Here is a 17,982-nt window from a genome sequence, read left to right as displayed (position 1 = left end):
GAGTGAGCACTGCACCAGACTCTGTTTTAAAAATAGCCTTTTAAATGCTGCATCGCTTGTCAGCAAGCGATGAATTAGGTGGCCGTTTGGCCCTATGTGCTCTGATTAATTTGGAATACAGTGAACACACCAGCCATAATTTTGCTTTAATGAAAACTCAACTCCTGGCATTTGCTCCCAGTGCTCTTCATCACTGTTTTGGAAGAAGGAAATAATGGGAGTAACAGGCGAAGCAGCTTTAAAAGTGATGTATTTTCTTTTTAGATAAGTGGAGTGTGGTGGACTGAATTTATGCTGATGTGAAGAGTGGCTCATTTCGAAAAGTGGCATGCATATTTAAAGAAAACTGCACATCAATCACATGTTACAGTATATGAATACATGTACACATTAGAGTGCCACCGACTGTATCTGTAAGCTGTATCCTTTAATAGGTCTGATTTTATGAGACTTTGACAGCAAACCAGCTGAAGTCATGTTCCTGGTCCTCTACAAGCCCAATGACTTCAACATTCATGAGAACCTTTTTTTCTGCCTTCCTCTCTCTGGTATTCAGTCACACATTAAAGTGAGCTTTCAACACACCGGCGTGTGTTTGTGTCACAGGTGTGCCGGGTCCAGACGCAGCAGGAGGGGGGCCCGAGAAGGACCGCTCCTGCCTCTTCATCCTGAACTCCAGCTGCCCCACAGGCTCCAGTCGCCCTACAGCCCAGGTCCTACCTGTTCAAACTGATCCAGCTCCTCCTCTCCCTCCTTCCTGCTCCTTCGGCCTCCCGCAGCCTCCCTACCACCCACAGGCCAGTTACCCCCAGACCCTGCTCTCCCCGGTCTCAAACCCAGCACGCATCCTGGCCTCCCCGCGTAAGCCCAGGCCCCCTCCGCTGTGCACAGAGGACCGGACTAAGCCGCTGGGCTCGGGCCTGCCTACAGCTGGTCCCGGCTTCAGCACAGGGCTCAATGTGGGGATGGGGGTGAGGCTGGAGAACCTGTTCCCTGGCCTGAACATGGACGGCTCATCCACACTCCAGGACTCTGTGGTTTGTCGCAGCCTGGCGGGAGGTGCTGTGGGTCTGATGGTGGAAACCAGTTCTGCTATGACCTCCACCTCCAACAGCCTCCACCACGTCTCCCACCCTCCTCTTCACTTCCACCTCTCCTCCTCTTCATCCCCCTCTCCATCTGGATACTACTCCTGCCCACCTACTTCCTCTTCCTCCTCCTCCTTCTCCTCCTCTGCCTCCTCTTCCTCCTGTCCCTCCACAAAGTCTGGCTCACAGTCTGGCAGCTCCAGTAGTGGTGGTGGCTTTGTTCCCATGGCAGCCGGAAGCAATGTTCCTGTGGCTGCGGTGCCTGGCAACACTTACTACCCGCCCCAGCCTACCTCTAGCCCCTCCCCGTCCCCCTCCTCTGCGTCTTCATTGGATCAAAGTTCAGGTCACACCCCTTCCGTGTGTGTTTGCAGTTCCTGCGGTTGTCGGGGAAACTGCGGTGCGTACGGGGCGTTGCCTGGATACGCAGCGGCGGGCTACCTGCAGCCATTGTCGGCTGGCCCGTCGCTCTTCACTCTGGGTCCTCTGCTCCATCTCAGCCCCCTGATCGCCTCGTCCAGCACCGCCGGCACTGGAGCCTTCTCCTACCCAATGATGGTGCCACCACCTCTCTACCGCCACAGCCCTGTGTCACATGACCCGCAGCAGGGCTTCGCCTTCTACCAGCCCCATGGCATTGTGGGAAGTGGAGGCCAGAAACGGACAGCAGGGAGCCTGTCGTGTTATAACTGTGGTGCCAGTGGGCACAGAGCAGAGGAGTGCAAGCAGCCGCCCATGGATTCAACACAGCAAGGTGAGGAGAGAACCAATGAGCTGCAGGTATTTCCTGGTAGACTTTTTCAGTGTTCCATATTTAATATTAATCAATCAATATCTTGATCAATTAAAAGATGTGTTCTACATTTTAAAATGTAATTTACATTTAAAAAATGGACTAAAACTAAAAGGGCAATAAATGAAATCTGAGTTTGCAAAACCAATTTTTCCTCTTTATCATTTGCCTTAATTCTTTAAAATATATAATTCAAATTGACAATGATATTATATAATGAATTGATAATTAAATATGAAACAGAATCTAGCATGTTAAAGATGATGATCTATCTCATGGAGTTTTGACTGCAACAAAATGTGCTATCATTTATGCAAATAGAAAAAAAAAGCACGTGATCAATAAATATCATAGCCACCAATGTTTAGACTGCAGCCATCTGTCTAGATATGAAAGATCATTATTGTGATTTTAGTAGACTTTGAGATTATCTGTTACCATAAATAAACAAGCAATAAATTAAAATAACTGACTAAATTAAACAGTAGTCATTGTTTCATCAAGCAAACAGGCCTTCTACTGTGTGTCTTTGTGTTATTCTGGCGTTTCAAAGCTTCAACGCTGCAGCTGAATTTCTCTGGTGTGCTTCACAGGAACATTTCGGCTGAAGTACACTCCTCATTCTGACAGTAAGGACTCGGGGGACTGACGAGTAGAAACACCAGTGCATCTGAACTGTCACACTCCCGACACAACTGTACCTCACGCTCCTGCTGAAGCCAGCAGGCAGCAGCCACGGAGTTTAAAAGGGACGAGCGGACGGACGGATGGACGGCCTCTGGGTACGACGAGTCTGTCCAAAGACGGTTGATGTGAAAGCCCAGACCTCCTGTGTCTTTTGTAGTTCTTTTACAGCAGCTTAGAGAGATGAGAGACGCAAAAGAAACAGATTGACCAGAAGAGGAGTGGCTGTCACAGTGTGTGTCATCAGATTAGCTTTCATCCCTCCTCAGTTCTCCATAAAGACGAACTTAAGTCACGAGCAGAGCTGGAGATTTGCAAACTGCCTCGCATCCTTTCAGAGAACTCTGCCTCATCCTCAGAAGAAACTCGACAAACAGGCAATCGGTCGTGTTACTGATGGTGCAGTACGATCGGAGAGACTGAAAATCTGCCACCCTGAGTGACTGAGCATTCATTGTCTTCTAGATGATGTAAACCAAAGGCACAGCACTCCCTAGGAACTCAGATGAGTGCATTTTATATGATCTGAACCTTAAAACTCAGTTTAAACAAATCATAGCGACAGACTGGATAGCTTGCATGTATGTCCAGCACTGTGAAGCCACAAAGACGCAGCTCTCACTCAATCTGCTCGTATGAAACGTCTCATCCTACATTTTATACTCACAGGAAGTTATGCAATATGTGCGCTGAGCAAAGGCAATCAACGCAACTACCATCCACAACTTCTTTTTTTTGCAGCTGGGAGCTCCTCTGTTTCCTTTGAGCATTGCAGTGTAGAAGAAACTCAAAAGTCAATGTAAATCTATCTGTGGTTTATTTACAAACCAAAGTACCCCTGACTTGAGCTTCGGCTGAACCTGCTGCTCTACCCGAGATCAGGTGGTCTAGTCCCACACAGACCAAAGCTGATGAAGCATTCAAGTTCTCTCATGTTAACCTGTTAAGTCCTTTAAAGTCGATGACCACGTCGTGGCATTAAAAGGCTGGTGGTGTAGAGACCAGCAAGACATACCAACCTCCATGATACCAAGTGGTGACAATCCAGCATACATCTATTCTGCATCTGTTCTGTGCCCTGAAAGCACCAAAAGATGTGTTATTCCACAGAACTGCATGAAAATCAAGGCAACATGGGTGAGAAATGAACTTGCTGTACGGTAAGAAATAACAGTGTGTGCTGCACTCATCTGTGCAGCTGATCTGCTGTTAACAGGGCAGATAATTTATCTAGTCTCAGAGGAGCCTACAGGCCAGTACAGCGGGACAAAGTGACACAGTATCTTTTATACAAGAAAGGAATAACTTGATTTGCTGAATTTAAAACAGGGGGAGAAGTAATGAAGTTTTTGTAGATGGAGAGAAAGAGAATGCAGCGAAATACCAGCTGTAAACACAGAGGTAAGATCGGGTCGTTTCACTAATCCAGATCTCATTTTAAATACCAGGTGTGAATGAGCTCTCACTGCCTGGATTCCTCACAATAGCTTTTTCATTGGTCTCACCCATGTGAGGTATCATCTAGTAATCAATGAGCACCAGAGCACTGATCTCCTTCATTCAGTAATGGACATTAGCTTATTAGATACTGACGGCTGCAAAGGACACCCCTCGTGGACCCTCCAGAAGAGTGTTTGAAATGTGACAAGGCTTGTTAGCTGTGAAGAAAAGATGGACGAGGAGCATCCAGCTCTGTGCCGGGACAACTGTCTTGATCAAAGTGTGTTTGGACAGTTCACGCTTGGAAACTGAAATCCCTCCTCAGCAGCTGGCGATCACAGAGTGAAGCCGCACCAGCCACTTTCTTGTCCATGAAAGCCCTTCACCAGTGCCTGGGGCGAACTCCACAGCAGCCTCTCTACCTCTGAGCCAAGCTGAGAGCAAAACAACCTCCGGTGTCAAATACTGTTCCTCTACAGCAGGACAATCACAATGCACACTGAGCAGTTTCAGACACTTCAAAAACCTTTTGGGTCAGCACAGAATGTCTCTGTATCTTCAGTTCACGCCAGTGTGCTCGTTCAAGCTGGATGGACATTTTAAAAGTGCCTTTTTTTCTACTTCAGCTCAATGACAATATGTTTTTCATGTTATCAGTGTTAGTGAATGAATGTTGAGCAGCCTGGATGTTGATCCTAAACCTGTTCTCACTCCAGTAGGTATGTTTTTGTAATTGATGTGTATAGACTTCACGCATAGGACTGATGAGTTGGAAAGAGTCTCTTAGAGAAACGTTCTCGGTGTATTCGAGTCTCTGACTGCGGGTGAGTTGCTGGGCAGGACCCAGAGTTTTCCAGACATGAGGACAGCTGGTCCTTCAGATGAAACTCTATCTGTACCCCTGGAGGGCACAGCACAGAGACGTGGGCTGTTTATTTAAAATAGTAAATGATGAACATTCAGTGTGTTTAACAGCTTATGTCTGTTGTTAGAATAAGTCAACAATGTGCTTTTTGTATTGTAATATTAAAATATAGTATAAAATATAGGAGTTTTGCCTGTTCACAGAAATGTGAGGCTGAGAATCAACCAGCCAGCTCTGGCTTGTTCAGCCAAATGTTCACTGAACTTTCCGTAACAGTGCGACTGTCTCTGCGAACATGGCTGCATAAAGACACTTTATACGTACTTAAATGGTTGCACAGTACAGAACAGCTGCCTCCATTGATCAAACCAAAGAATGCCTTCTTTTGGATTTTTTTGTCACATTGCTCTACTTTTGTAGTTGTTTTTTTTTTGTTTTTTTTTTAAACTATTTAGTTTTGCAGTTTCCTTAAAGCCAGACAAAAGTCTGTAACGATCCCAGTAGAGGTGGTGAACTGATCCACCAGCATGCATGTGCGTCTTCTCCAGTAAAATGGGCTTTTGAAACATTTGTGTTATGTTTGAACACAGTTTCTAATTATCCAGTTCATTTGTAGGTCAGATTTTATATTGCTTATTGTGTTTTAAAACTTGTTTTATCAGTATGATGGAAACAGGGAGAATAAAATATTTTCTGATTCTGTCTTTCATCGTGGTGTGCATATGAGTTACTTGTTCAATTTAAAGACTCCTGGAACATCGTTGGACTCATGGTGGACAGTTATCAGCTAATGTAGCCCCGAGCTGCTAGCCTCGAGCAGAGTCTGGTAAGCTCACTTCTTTCTACGTCCACACCCTCAGAGGTTTTCAGCCCCAACTGATGCTGCCTCAAGTGACATCACTTGAGGCTATTTGTCAGATTCTGCACAGGTCCCTCTGGAGAATGTAAACTTTCCTTTAAGGTTTGTGAATATAAGCAAATGTATTTCTACACTGCAAAGAACACACATTTAGCATGGAGTGCCTGGTAAACAGCTACATCTCCGTCCACTGTCCCATGTATCTTCTCTTGTCCTTTTCAATATCTGCCTGAATATAAATCCAATAATGGTCTGTAAGATTTCTGTGTGAATAGTCACATTTAAATCTTCAAACTAAGGCAGCGGACTGGAGGACTTGTGTTAAAATTAGCCAGTGGAGCAACACTGAGATTACAGGTCTAATTTTGTCATGGATAAAAACCACCATTCTCATCCATAGTAAATTACAGGGCAGACGGTGGAGCAGACCCATATTTACACATGCAGGATTAGATGTTTTAGATTGCTAAAAAAAAATACAGACACATCTTAAATGTTGCAGAACATTACTATTAATCTGCCTCTGGGTATTATTGTGGCATCTGTTAACGAGCTATAAAGTGATCCCAGACATAAGCAATGCACATGATTTGAAACATTTAGGCCTGAAAGTACAGCACATGGCAACTGGCTGCAGTAGTTTGCGTGTGAGGTTTTACACAATGAAATAAATGAGTTTGAGAGCAGCAGAAATGATTTGACGCTGTGTTCTCTCTCCTTTGGCCACCGAGTCAAGCAACCAGACATTCAAAAGGATTTGATGATTATTGATGATTTTATTTGACGATTATGCCAAAACACCTAAGACACCTGTACCCTCAGTACAGATAATTCTCTGGCATGTTTTACACAACTGACTCACTTTGTATCTACTGACACAGTAGGTACTACATGAATGTGTGCTGAGAGTTATTTGTGATGGTGTGAGCAACATGATGGACGCCTTTATAACAGTGCAAACAAACAGCCATGGTTTTGGGAAACTGGTTTATAGTGAGAATAACACAGAAACCCCCAATTTTCTCTTTTTTTATCTCCTTTTATTGTTTACAAAATACCAACATAAATACAGAAGAGGAGGCTGTGTGATATTGCTGTGTGTGGATGTGTGTGTGAGGAACAGAGGAGCAGGCAGAGAAGTCAGCACAGAAACAAATGCTCCACCCCTCTGTTACAAACACACAGCGGCTTTCAGAGAAAAAGTCACCTTTGTACTTCACATACTGCAGACAGAGAAGAGTACAGACATGGCGTACAGTGGAATAAAAATCACATTAAACAAAACGAACCAAAATGATAAAATATTGCGATATAAAAGCAGCTAAACAATCCGTTAAGAGGATGGCGAGGAGGAGGAGGAGGAGGATGAAGAGAAGCACAACAGCACAGAAAGTGTGGAGGACCATCTATAGACAGAAAGGGTTTTTCTGTAGAGTGCAGACCTTAAAAAGCCACTGGGCAGGGGTACGTTCCCACAGTGACGGCGCTGGTTGAATTCCAGTGACCTGAAACTGAACAACAACGACAGCTGTGGGAAATCAGCCCTGTGGGTCAAAGGCAGGACACGGGCGGACAGTTAGACACGATGCTCGTCAACCTGTCCGAGTTTCAACCCCGTTTTGACTTTCCTTCATCCCTTGATCACCTTCAGAAATACTCGTGACAAAGGAGATAATACGGAAAGGAAATGGCGACCCCCTCCCCTCATCAGCATTGACAGAAACACCATCATGCTCCATTCACACATGCAATCAGACCATGCTCCTTGTAGTGTGTCCAAAGTCAACTTGGTTACACTCTCACTGGAACCCCTTTCATATTCAAAGCTGTAAAGTCAATATTATCTGTACACCAAGGCATTTTTTTTTTTTTTTTGCAAACTACAATCATCTGTTTCGAGAGCAAAAGCAGTTCCTAACATCTCGTTGTTACAGTGAAGATGCTTTAGGTTACAAGGCAGGGAGGGATGAAAACACCAAAGAAGGACCACTGAGGGAATGTGATGAGACACACAGCAGAGATGTGTTCACTAACAACAGTCTTCTCTACTTCATTTACCTTTTTTTCTCTGGAGAAAGTACTCTGCTCGAGACAACAAATCCCTTAGTTTTATCTTTTCACTTCAATAAAAATCTCCTCTAAAAACAACATATGAACCCACACACCCCTAACGTTCTCTAGTGCCTGTCTCCAAAACCCTTAATATTAAGGTTGGCTTTCTTCATTGGCTAATGTATATATAGAAAAGTGGTGGAGCCCCGCCACTTTTATGTAATGTCACTACCTGAAATGTATATATACATTAACATAAATACGGCCTAGGAGACACGTAATCACAACACTGAAAATAACTGGCATCAACAGGCTGTACTTTGCCATGACAGCGGACATGATTCACCAGAGAGGACAATAAAGAAGCAGAGACACTAAGAGACTCTATTGGCCTGAGTCATCGTCAGATTTGGGGATTTCTCTACTCAAACTCTGCAGTTCTAGTCAACCCTTGTGGCTTTATGCTACTGGGAGAGTGTGGTGGTCCACAAACAGTCCATTCACTCACTGCAGGCCTAGCGGAGACCAATTGGAGCTGGGAGACTATTATACGTTGTGTTTAGATGTTGCAGTTGGTGTTTTAGTTCTTACAGACAAGACTAAAGGTGTGTGGCAAGAAACATGGAGGGGGCTAAAAACTACCAATTGTCCAATTGTCTGCCAGGTGGAAGAAGAAGGAAGGCTGTTCACTGGGTGGCCGTGGCATCGCCAAAGGTCTCCTGGGAGGCGTACACCATGTAGAGGAAGCCGTCTTGGTCCCGCTCCCGTTCATAGACCTCAGAGATGGCAGCCGACACAGAGACCATGCTGTGGCCATTGACCAGCAGGAAGAAAGCCTGGTTGGAGTTCAGCTGGAGGCGCCTCCTGGTGGGGAGACAAAGCCAAGGCAGAATGAGTGGGAGGGGAGAGGGAGGAGAGGGGAGGAGGAATAAAATGACAGGAAATGAGAGGAAAGAAAAGAAAGGAAGATGAGGAAGGGCAAAAGAAGACAAGGAGAGAAAAGAAAGGAGAGAAAAGAAAGGAGAGGCAAGAAAGGAAAAGGAAAGGAAAGGAAAGGAAAGGAAAGGAAAGGAAAGGGAATGACAGAAGAGGAGAGAACACAAGAAAGTAAAGGAAAGGAGAAGAGAGGATGGGAGAAGAGAGGAAGGGATAGGAAAGGAGAGGACACAAGAAGAGAGGAAAGGAATGGAGAGGAAAGGAAAGGAAAAGAGGGAAAAGGAGAGGGGAAGAGTTCAGGTCTACCTGATGATCTTGATGAGTTCGCTCATGTTGACGTGGTCTGGCACCAGGAACTTGGTCTTGTCCAGGATGGGAAGCTGTTTTTCTCCTTTATACCTCTCAATGATCACCTGAGATCAGAGACATACACACAGTCAGTTCATGATTTCTCTACATTTACCCCGGCTGGTGAAATTCTATGAAGGCAGAGTTTCCTGTCTGCTTTTAGACCTGATACCCTGACACCAGAAGCTGTTCTGAGACCAGTGTCCATGATCAATAGTGAGATGTAATAGGTAGATGAAGTCATGCATATCAGATGATGTGGTGAAAAAAAGAAACACAGCCCTCTGCTTTGCTGAACTGTCCTCCTGAACCTTAAGTCCACGTTCATTGTCTCTTACTTACCTGAGCCATGTGTTGTCTTAATTATTCATGCTTGTGTTTATGTTGCCTTTAATAACATAACCTGGCTGTCTGATGCAGATAAATATTAAATCATATGAAATCTTATATCATTACAGGGCTACACATTGTGATGAACTGAATGTGAGCACATTTTAAGGAAATGTATTCCAGAAAACATTTATGACGTTTCAGACTAGTGTTGCTATGATTAGGTGATTAATTGATTAATCTGCAACTGTTTCTTCTACTATGGGTTCTTTTTTCTATCTGTGGGTTTTGGACTGTTGATGAGACAAAACGAGACATTTGCTGATGTAACATTGGGCTATCTGATGTCATATAGCCCAGACCACGTCAATACATGGAGAAACAAACACACAGATGGTTACAGTAACCACATTTTAGATGATATTGCATCAAATATCAGGATATTGACATTAAGTAAGGCCTGACAAGGTGTCCATTATCAGGAATTCATGGACAACATGGCGGCTTCCACAGCGTCCATTAATTCCTGATAACAGACACCTCGAAGGACCTCGTGCTGCTTACGCCATGGCTACTCGCCAAAGGGGAAATGAAATTACATTTTCATGTGTTTTGCAGACAATATCTGAAGTTTTTCTCAAGCCCTGAAGCCACTGAAGGACAGCACTCAGCGTGTTTAAGTCACTCACTATGATTACATATTAGCTTGTTAATGTAGCAATAAATTATAAGCAGAGGCTTTGACTGCGTCCCTGTTGCTGTGGTAACTCATCTCAGATAGGGGCTTGTACTATGTAGCCAGCACATTCACTCAGAACAGTGGACAGACAGTTTCGCTGAACTACTTAGAAAGGACACCCTGCAGCCAGTATTCAGCCAAACCATGACATAAACTGATTTACTGTCCAGCTCTGATGTCAGTTACTGTTTATCTGTAACATATCCACTGATTACTTTATCATGTGTTGTTTATTTTCTATCTAATCTACTGACAACTGTTCTACTGTAACAAGACAATTAATTTGTAAAAAGAATTTTAAGGAGAAGCACAATTGCTGGTGTGAAACTTGAGCGATTATTGAGAGGTGCATTGACCTCTGTTTGAGAGGATGAAAGCAGGTACACTGCTCAGCGAGGCAGGGCCTGGTCTGACAGCTGCAATCAGTCAGTCTCCCCCACACCCCGGTCTTCACTGAGGCTGTCTGGATGGAGTTACATTACAGTGACACAGCGCATCTGCCTGTGGTCTCAACACTTACCATGACATGGCAGTTCATAGCCCCAGGAGAGTACACAGGAAACACACACACACACACACACACACACATAGGCTGAGGTGCTTCTAAGATGAGATGAGGCCTACACGAGGCAGCAGATGGAGGGCAGTGGTGATACTCTTTCTCAAAATGATAAAATGAGCAGGCGAAACATGAGGTGTGCCTTTGTTTACTGGTGGTTGCTAAGAGCCACTGGAAACCTGACTTATTCGCAGATGCATTGCACTCATATCTCATAAGAAAAACTGGAAGTAACTGCTGTGGTCACTGTAAGACGGAACCTGACTAACCCTAAAACATGACATAAACTTAAAATAATGACCAGCAAGAAGAAAAAAAAAAAAAACCAACCACATGACAAACGGCCCATGCAGAAATGTGTAACACTGAATCTCACAGACAGTTCAGAGTACAACCAGGAAATATGTGGTAACGCTTTCCGTTGCAGTATGTTTGTCTCGTTCTTACTGGTGTCTTCCTGCCTGCTGTTATGCATGTCATGCTGAGACATTTCTGCCATTCCAGTGTTTTTCTCAGGGTGTTTTCAAACTGGTGGATTTTACTGCATATGCTCCAGTGCTCATTCAATCAATGCAGGTGAACGTGGATCTGAACTCACAGGTATCTTGTTGGGGTGCTGCTCTCGGATCAGTCTGACATCTTCTACTCTCTGTTCTGTAGGGCAGAAAAACAGACTCAGGTTTATGGAAATGTACAACCAGGCAAAGAGATAGGCAGGTCGGTGGAATCAGTCCATGCTGATAAAGCACAAATGAGTTCAGATACAGGTGCAAACAGAGAGAGAGAGAAACCCCCCAAAAAACAACAAACAGACAGGCAGGTTTTAACTGCTCAGACACTCCACATGCACGCATACACAGTATTCAAATCATCCCCCTCTGTAAGTTAATGTATTTGGTGATCATGTGATCAAGGTGCAGTCAATGTGTAATTATAATCTCTGGTTCAACAGCTTTGGGCAGGTGGTAACGGATCACACATTCTTAACCAAAGACTGCTGCAGCTGTAATTGGTCTTCCACTCTTTTACATCATTTCTACTTTGAATAATGCTCATAAAGAAATCATAATATGATTATAATCTTGGAGCTTAACATTATACACAACAGAAACATCTGGGAACAATGTACTTAAAAGACTGCTTGGTGGACTGAGGCACTGCACTGAAAACATAATGGGCTTTCCTAAAATCCACTCATTGTGTAAGCACATTGTTCCACAGTGATTAGCAGATTATTAGACTGAAATTATAATTCACTCATTTTCCACTCAATTACTTTAGTGTGTGTTCTCAAGTGTGTACAATCTGGATCCCTTACACACACCACACCTGTGTAGGAAACAAAGCGAAAATGTTACATAATGGAGATTTGATGTATTTATATCAGAGGTGTTCCTAGAATTCATTTCATAATATTAACAACGTCTTTATCCACTAAACGTCCTCAGCACAGGCTGCAGAATGTAAAATCATGTTCATTTGTGCCTGGATGGTTTCTCAGCTGAAGGTTTTCAGCACTACGGTGAAAATCTAAAAGATCAGGTCAGTGCCACAGCTGCTGATTGGACGGATCACGTCCTCATTGATGACCTACAGCAGAGCAGGCCCCTCCTTTCTGAGGTTTAACCCCATTCTAAGTGATTTGCAACTGGGCCAAAACAAATGGCCACAGACGACACCCTGGGCCAACTGCACTTTGTAATGACACAGCAATAACAGTCTAATGATCAGCACGGGACCAGTCAACAAAAAAGAAACATCTCAACATCATGGCCATCTCCATCAGACTGTGGACAATGTGTACAATGAAACCTTTGATAAAAATAGCAAAAATGAAACCAGAGCCAAGCCTTCGAAGGCAGTGCACTGCCTCCTGTCAGCTGTCAGGGTTAGCTGAAGTCTTGTGACATGCCACTAAAGAAGCGATCATCAGATTTTAATCAAACACACACACACACACACACACACACACACACACACACACACACCATATCCACACAAAATGGGAAGCAGTTGACCTAAAAGCATTTGGGGTTTTTTTTTTCATACATTTCTGTTCTGTCACAATATGGGAGTTATTCAGTAGAGAAGATTCCCTGTGGTTTCCTGAGTCATGTTATGACCCATTATATAGAAATGAAACTTGAACTGTTTCACACTCAGACACTGAAGTCAGGTTTAGGCCTGCTGATTCATCCAGGCCTAATCACAGCGTTGTGTACGCTGTGAAAAGTGGGCTTATTCAGACAGGTGGGCCCAGATTACACAAGGCAGTGACACAGGGATGAAACACAGAAAATGACAACCAGCTGCTGAATACTATCACACTGTATCTCTGTGTGTATCTTGATGTGACAGTCTTCACTAACACTTCGCTGCGCCTCAAGAAGTTTACATTACATCAAAAACATCAATTTGGGTCTAAAGCTGCACTTTTGCACGTTCGCAAATATGGTTTAACGCACGTGACTCAATGTTTCTCTGGTCCTCACGTGCTCCGCTTGTGTAAATTTGGACCAATAACGTGACATTAAACCGGAAGTCGGTAACTTTTAGTCATGCTGGGAATTATATTTCCAGGACTGAAGGCAACAGTTCCCATCTTTGTTCGAGTTCAGAACACTTCGAGGAAAACAACTCGAGGCCAACTCATCAACCCAATGACATTTTGATGAAAAGAAGTTTCAGAGTTTGTTTTACATGACGTGACATACAAAGTGTATTAAGTTAGAGGCATGTGGATAAACGACTAATTTGCATTTGCAAAAGCACTGCAGGCCTTGTTAGCTGTGCGGGTGAAACTAATCCGCAGCGAGGCTGTGGCCTACCCTTCAAACAAAGACACACAAACGATAACAGACTACTTTTAGGTATCATTTCAATCGTTCCCAATTTTAAACTCCTCTCTTCTCCTCCACAAATTGTCCCATCCCCCAATCCTGCAGCTCTCCTTCTCTCTGCCCTGCATTTCGACACCACTTTGTTTTTCTTCCACCGCTCTGATGCAACTACACACACACACACACACACACACACACACACACACACACACACACACACACAGGCCTCCAGCAAATAACGCTATTTTATTCTGTTCTTTTGGTTTCTGTTCTATATTTAACCCTGTATGTACACGAGTGGAACCCACTGATGTCTTCTCTCCTCGATAAGCTGTCATGACCACAGACCTCCGTGTACATTTACAAACCTGCGGTATTCCCTCTGATGTGTGTCACATACATTTAAAGTATGAACTGAACTAGCTGAACCAAATGAACGCTAATAGCCTCCACTGGGATAATGCCTAACAACTACCTGGCCTGTCTACGCGACAGGACGACACTGTGGTAGAGCTGAGAGACAAAACCGAGCGACAGCTACGGACATGACATCAAAGACATGGAGCACAAGCGCTGTGTGTAAAACGGCGAAACAAGCTGTGATAACACCTACCGAATGTCCTTCTTTGTTTGAAGGTTTTTTCTGAAGGCATATTGCGTCAAAGTCAAGCAGCTGGCAGTAGATGAAAACAGAGGTAGCGGCTGTATCAAAGCAAAATAGAAAAGCTACAAAGGGTTTATAAAACTATCCGTGGCTCCGGTGCTGGTAGCGTTTTCGCAAAAGAGTTACTGAGGATGCTACTTTCGAAATGGCTTGATGTCGTTGCTTCCTTCCGCTGGCTGTGTTTTTATCAGGACGAGCTCGAGCAAGCAAAACAAACCTGTCAGCTGACCTCTGACGTCATGCGCCTCTCTCTCTCTCTCTCTCTCTCTCTCTCTCTCTCTCTCTCTCTCTCTCTCTCTCTCTCTGTCAAATTCAATTTGCGACAAAAACACTTAGTTAACGTTGGATAAACAAATGAAAGGACAAATATTGCATCACTGTTTTAGGAATACATGTGAGTTAGAGAACTTTTTATCATTACAGGAGCGATTAAAAAGAAATATTTAGAATTTCCTGTTCTATATTCAAACCTCAGTGCAAGAGAAATGAAAGATTTTCCTATGTGGGAGCAATGGTTTTATTAACCTGTATGATCTCTTAAAAGCTCTAGTTCCATTTAAAATCACCTTTTATCAAGGTTCCAAAATCTGAAACTCTCTGAAAAACTCTGGTACACAGACTTTTTTATTTATTATTATTATTATTATTTCTGACAGTATATTCTTACATTTAGTCTGCTGTAAGGTTAAAACCTCTTCATATGCCTCAGTGAACAGTAACTGGGCACACTGAGAGATGCCACCTCAGGACTGTCACACCATGTCACATCAGCTTCTCTGATTGATGCTGACTTTCTAAAGCAAACCACAATTTCTCAGTGGTCAAAAATAGCAGCAGCACCACATACAGGTGCTTTATACAAGGCCATAAAGCAGTCGAGTGAGTCCTGCATACTGCTGTCCTCACTGCTCTGTCGGAGAAGTTTGCATTTACCCTGAAATATTATTTCATCACTTCATCTACACAGATGTTTAGCAGCCACAATGTTTTCACCTTGTGTGTGTGGTGTATGTGTGTCATCATGGCTAAATGTGTTTCTGCAGACGCCTATTGCAGCAGGAACTCCCACAGGAGCGGGTTCAATGTGAGAGTGTTGTCATGCTGTCATGAAACTTCAACGGATTAAAACAAAAGAGTTTAAAGCTGGGTGTGGTCTGCCAGTGAGAACCGAGTCCTCGTGTAATACTAAAGTAATAGCTTGGCCTACTGAGTTCATGGGTTGAAACGTCAGCATGTTGACAGGCGCAGTCACAGCAATTTTGGCTAAATAATACATAAATCTATGGTTTCTCAAACAGGTGAGGAAGGAAACGTTTTGAAACCTCTTTCACCTACTTCTTTTTAAAGGCACATAAGTCCTTTTTCACGTCACAGTCTTTTTAATGCAGCTTTAAAGCTGGTATGTGTAATGTTTTTAAATACAAAAACTGGTATTACAACTGCGAGATGGACTGTAATAAAACACAAGAGCATATGTGAAAGACCTCTTTCATCTGAGGTCTTGATTCTTATTTAGGCCCCATCATCATTCTCTATGGGTCATCATTACTAAAGTTGCTCCCACAAACTGCTGTCAAACCCCTGATAACAGAAAACAGGAACAATGACGGGTCACAGGACTTGTATAGATAATGGGAGGAAAGATAAAACATTGGGCTCCCAAGTGGCGCTTTAAAACAGCTGCCAGGAAAACATACATCACCTCATCTGCTCAGTGAATTATGGCCGCATTGTGTGAGCTTGCTAATTATGCAGTGTTTGGGGACACTGCATAATATTTGCTACTTAGAAAAGTTGGATGACAAAGCCAATGAGGTTCTTTCAAAACAGTGAAAAACAAGGTATTAGCAGTAAGATGCATGAGTCCTTAAGCATCCAGTGTAAATGTACTCATTTTGAAAGCTTAAACTGACTGTTAACTTATAGACATGTTAATATAAGCAGAGGTGTATTGCTGTAGCTGATTCTGACACTGAGTGACTGGCGGTGAGTTTGACCACTTTTTATGTTGTCTGTGGTTTAATTTATGAGCTCAAATGAGTAAAATCAGGAAAGTTAAATACACATAGGCCTATGTGTGGTGGAATAAAACATTCAATACTTTCAGAAGAACAATAGAGGTAGTATAAACTGAGTACGCTATAAAAATACCTTTACACGCCGCAATTAAATCCGGGACTCGCTAAATCTCTCCATGGACATCAGGGTTGATGGTAGTTGTAGTTCAAATACAGTAGGCCAAGAAGAAGACGCAGTTCTAGTTTTTGTCCAGCAGGTGGAGAACTCTGATCACCTGTTGCTGCTAATCTGTACTGTCAAAGTTAGCAGCTGGTCTCATGGGCCAGAGCAGGGGACAAAGCCTGGTGCACTGCTCAGGGTTTATCTAACTACACTCTTAACTTCATGCAGAAATTGCAGAACTGGTTTGAAATCAGTTTGAGGCTTGCCCCACTTTGCCTTTTCATAAGGACAGTGTGCACTGCAAGGGGTCACTAACAAGCTGGCAGTGCAACAAGGCCTGTGTTAGTTTTCCAAATGCACATTGAGAGCAGGACCATGTCCTTCACAGTCATGAACACTCTCTTACTCGCTGAACACGTGACAGTGATGCTATTTTCTGTGTGACACTGATGCTTGTCTCTTGACCTTTCTTTTCCAGGTCTCACTATGAGAATGGCTAATGTTACGGTGTGTTTGTTTATTCACAGAGGACCTCCCAGCGCATTATATTTTTAGGCTGGCATGCTGCGAAGCCTTCCCCACCTGAAACCCCCCAGCTGACGTTCAGTCAGGTGTGCCTGTGTCTGTAGTGTGTGTTAGAGGGTTGCAAAGAGATTACTCTGTGTGTGTGTGTGTGTGTGTGTGTGTGTGTGTGTGTGTGTGTGTGTGTGTGTGTGTGTGTGTGCTTGTGCTGGCACCCAACCGAGTGTGTCTGTTACAGATATGAAGTCAGTTAGAAATGATCTGCAGCTAAGACATACACACACTGTCTCACTCTCTCTCACACACACACACACACACACACAGATATGCAGTATCATCTACCACTGTCACGCTGTGTATTTGTCTCAGCATGGTGCAGGCCCTAAGGACTGTGTGTGTAGGGGGTGTATATGAAGCATCCGCCTGTTTTTTGAAGTCAAAGACAGCTGTAGAAGCTGATAACAAATGAAATTTTTAGTTGGGGCTCTGAAGTGTCTGTGTGTGAGTGTGTGTGTGCATTCTGTGTCAGAGCACTCACCTATGAGTCAGGGGACAACCCTACCCTTCAATCAAATATTTGCTGTCAATATTTAGACCCTCTCCTTCCTTCCTCAGTGTGCTCCCGCCTGCTCCCTCCACTCATTAGATGGAGGCGCTGTGATGTCATGGTTCTCATCAGGAGGCTCCACAAGCACAGAACTGGTCTCGGTCAGCTGTACAGATGGCTGAAGTCCTAATCCATGTGATATCAGATGTTGACACTGTTATAGTTTTATATATTGCAGGGAGGAGCAATACTAGAGTGGTCGATAACAATAACAGGTGAGGGATATGAAGGGGGCAGAGGTGGAGGTTGGGGTGCTAGTGCGTGTGTGTGTGTGTGTGTGTGTGTGCATTCACATTGTGTGAAATAGTTCCCACTGTGTATCTATCAATGTGTAAGAGGAGTACAAATTATTTGGGACACAGTCACGCTCTCCTCCTCTAAACCTTATTGATTAGGTGTATTAAATCCAATGAAGAGGTGTGGATAAGCAGAAGCAGTTTATTCAGGGAATAAGTGTCAGTTCACACAAATTGCA

At 43.7% G+C, this 17,982-nt stretch overlaps 2 protein-coding genes across 2 annotated transcripts in view; one reads left to right on the top strand and one right to left on the bottom strand.

Moving 5' to 3' along the window:
• zcchc14 (zinc finger, CCHC domain containing 14) overlaps positions 1 to 5,466 on the top strand; it is a 28,573-nt gene extending 23,107 nt beyond the window's left edge. Inside the window, exons 13-14 of the mRNA XM_076732003.1 lie at positions 607 to 1,842; positions 2,475 to 5,466. Of these exons, the coding sequence (XP_076588118.1) occupies positions 607 to 1,842; positions 2,475 to 2,530 (1,292 nt within the window). The 3' untranslated portion in view covers positions 2,531 to 5,466. The remainder of the gene's footprint in view (positions 1 to 606; positions 1,843 to 2,474) is intronic.
• Positions 5,467 to 6,747: 1,281 nt separating this feature from the next.
• On the bottom strand, positions 6,748 to 14,430 carry map1lc3b (microtubule-associated protein 1 light chain 3 beta). The gene is made up of 4 exons (XM_076732868.1): positions 14,147 to 14,430; positions 11,292 to 11,347; positions 9,024 to 9,130; positions 6,748 to 8,645 (listed from the first exon to the last, which is right to left on the bottom strand). Exons 1-4 carry the CDS (start codon positions 14,184 to 14,186, stop codon positions 8,468 to 8,470), a joined length of 381 nt encoding a protein of 126 aa, XP_076588983.1. The 5' UTR covers positions 14,187 to 14,430; the 3' UTR covers positions 6,748 to 8,467.
• Positions 14,431 to 17,982: the final 3,552 nt, after the last annotated feature.

Source organism: Chaetodon auriga, chromosome 6 (genome assembly GCF_051107435.1).
Source record: "Chaetodon auriga isolate fChaAug3 chromosome 6, fChaAug3.hap1, whole genome shotgun sequence".
In the NCBI taxonomy this organism is placed as follows: Eukaryota; Metazoa; Chordata; class Actinopteri; order Chaetodontiformes; family Chaetodontidae; genus Chaetodon; species Chaetodon auriga.
Note: the sequence above shows the minus strand (reverse complement) of the source record. Positions and strands in the feature narration are given on the sequence as shown.

Excerpts from the sequence above, each read along its gene's own strand:
- map1lc3b (XM_076732868.1), bottom strand. The coding sequence starts at position 14,186 with ATGCCTTCAGAAAAAACCTTCAAACAAAGAAGGACATTCG. Across the intron at positions 11,348-14,146 it reads CAAACAAAGAAGGACATTCG|AACAGAGAGTAGAAGATGTC; the intron begins GTAGGTGTTATC and ends TCTGCCCTACAG. Across the intron at positions 9,131-11,291 it reads AGCACCCCAACAAGATACCT|GTGATCATTGAGAGGTATAA; the intron begins GTGAGTTCAGAT and ends CTCTGATCTCAG.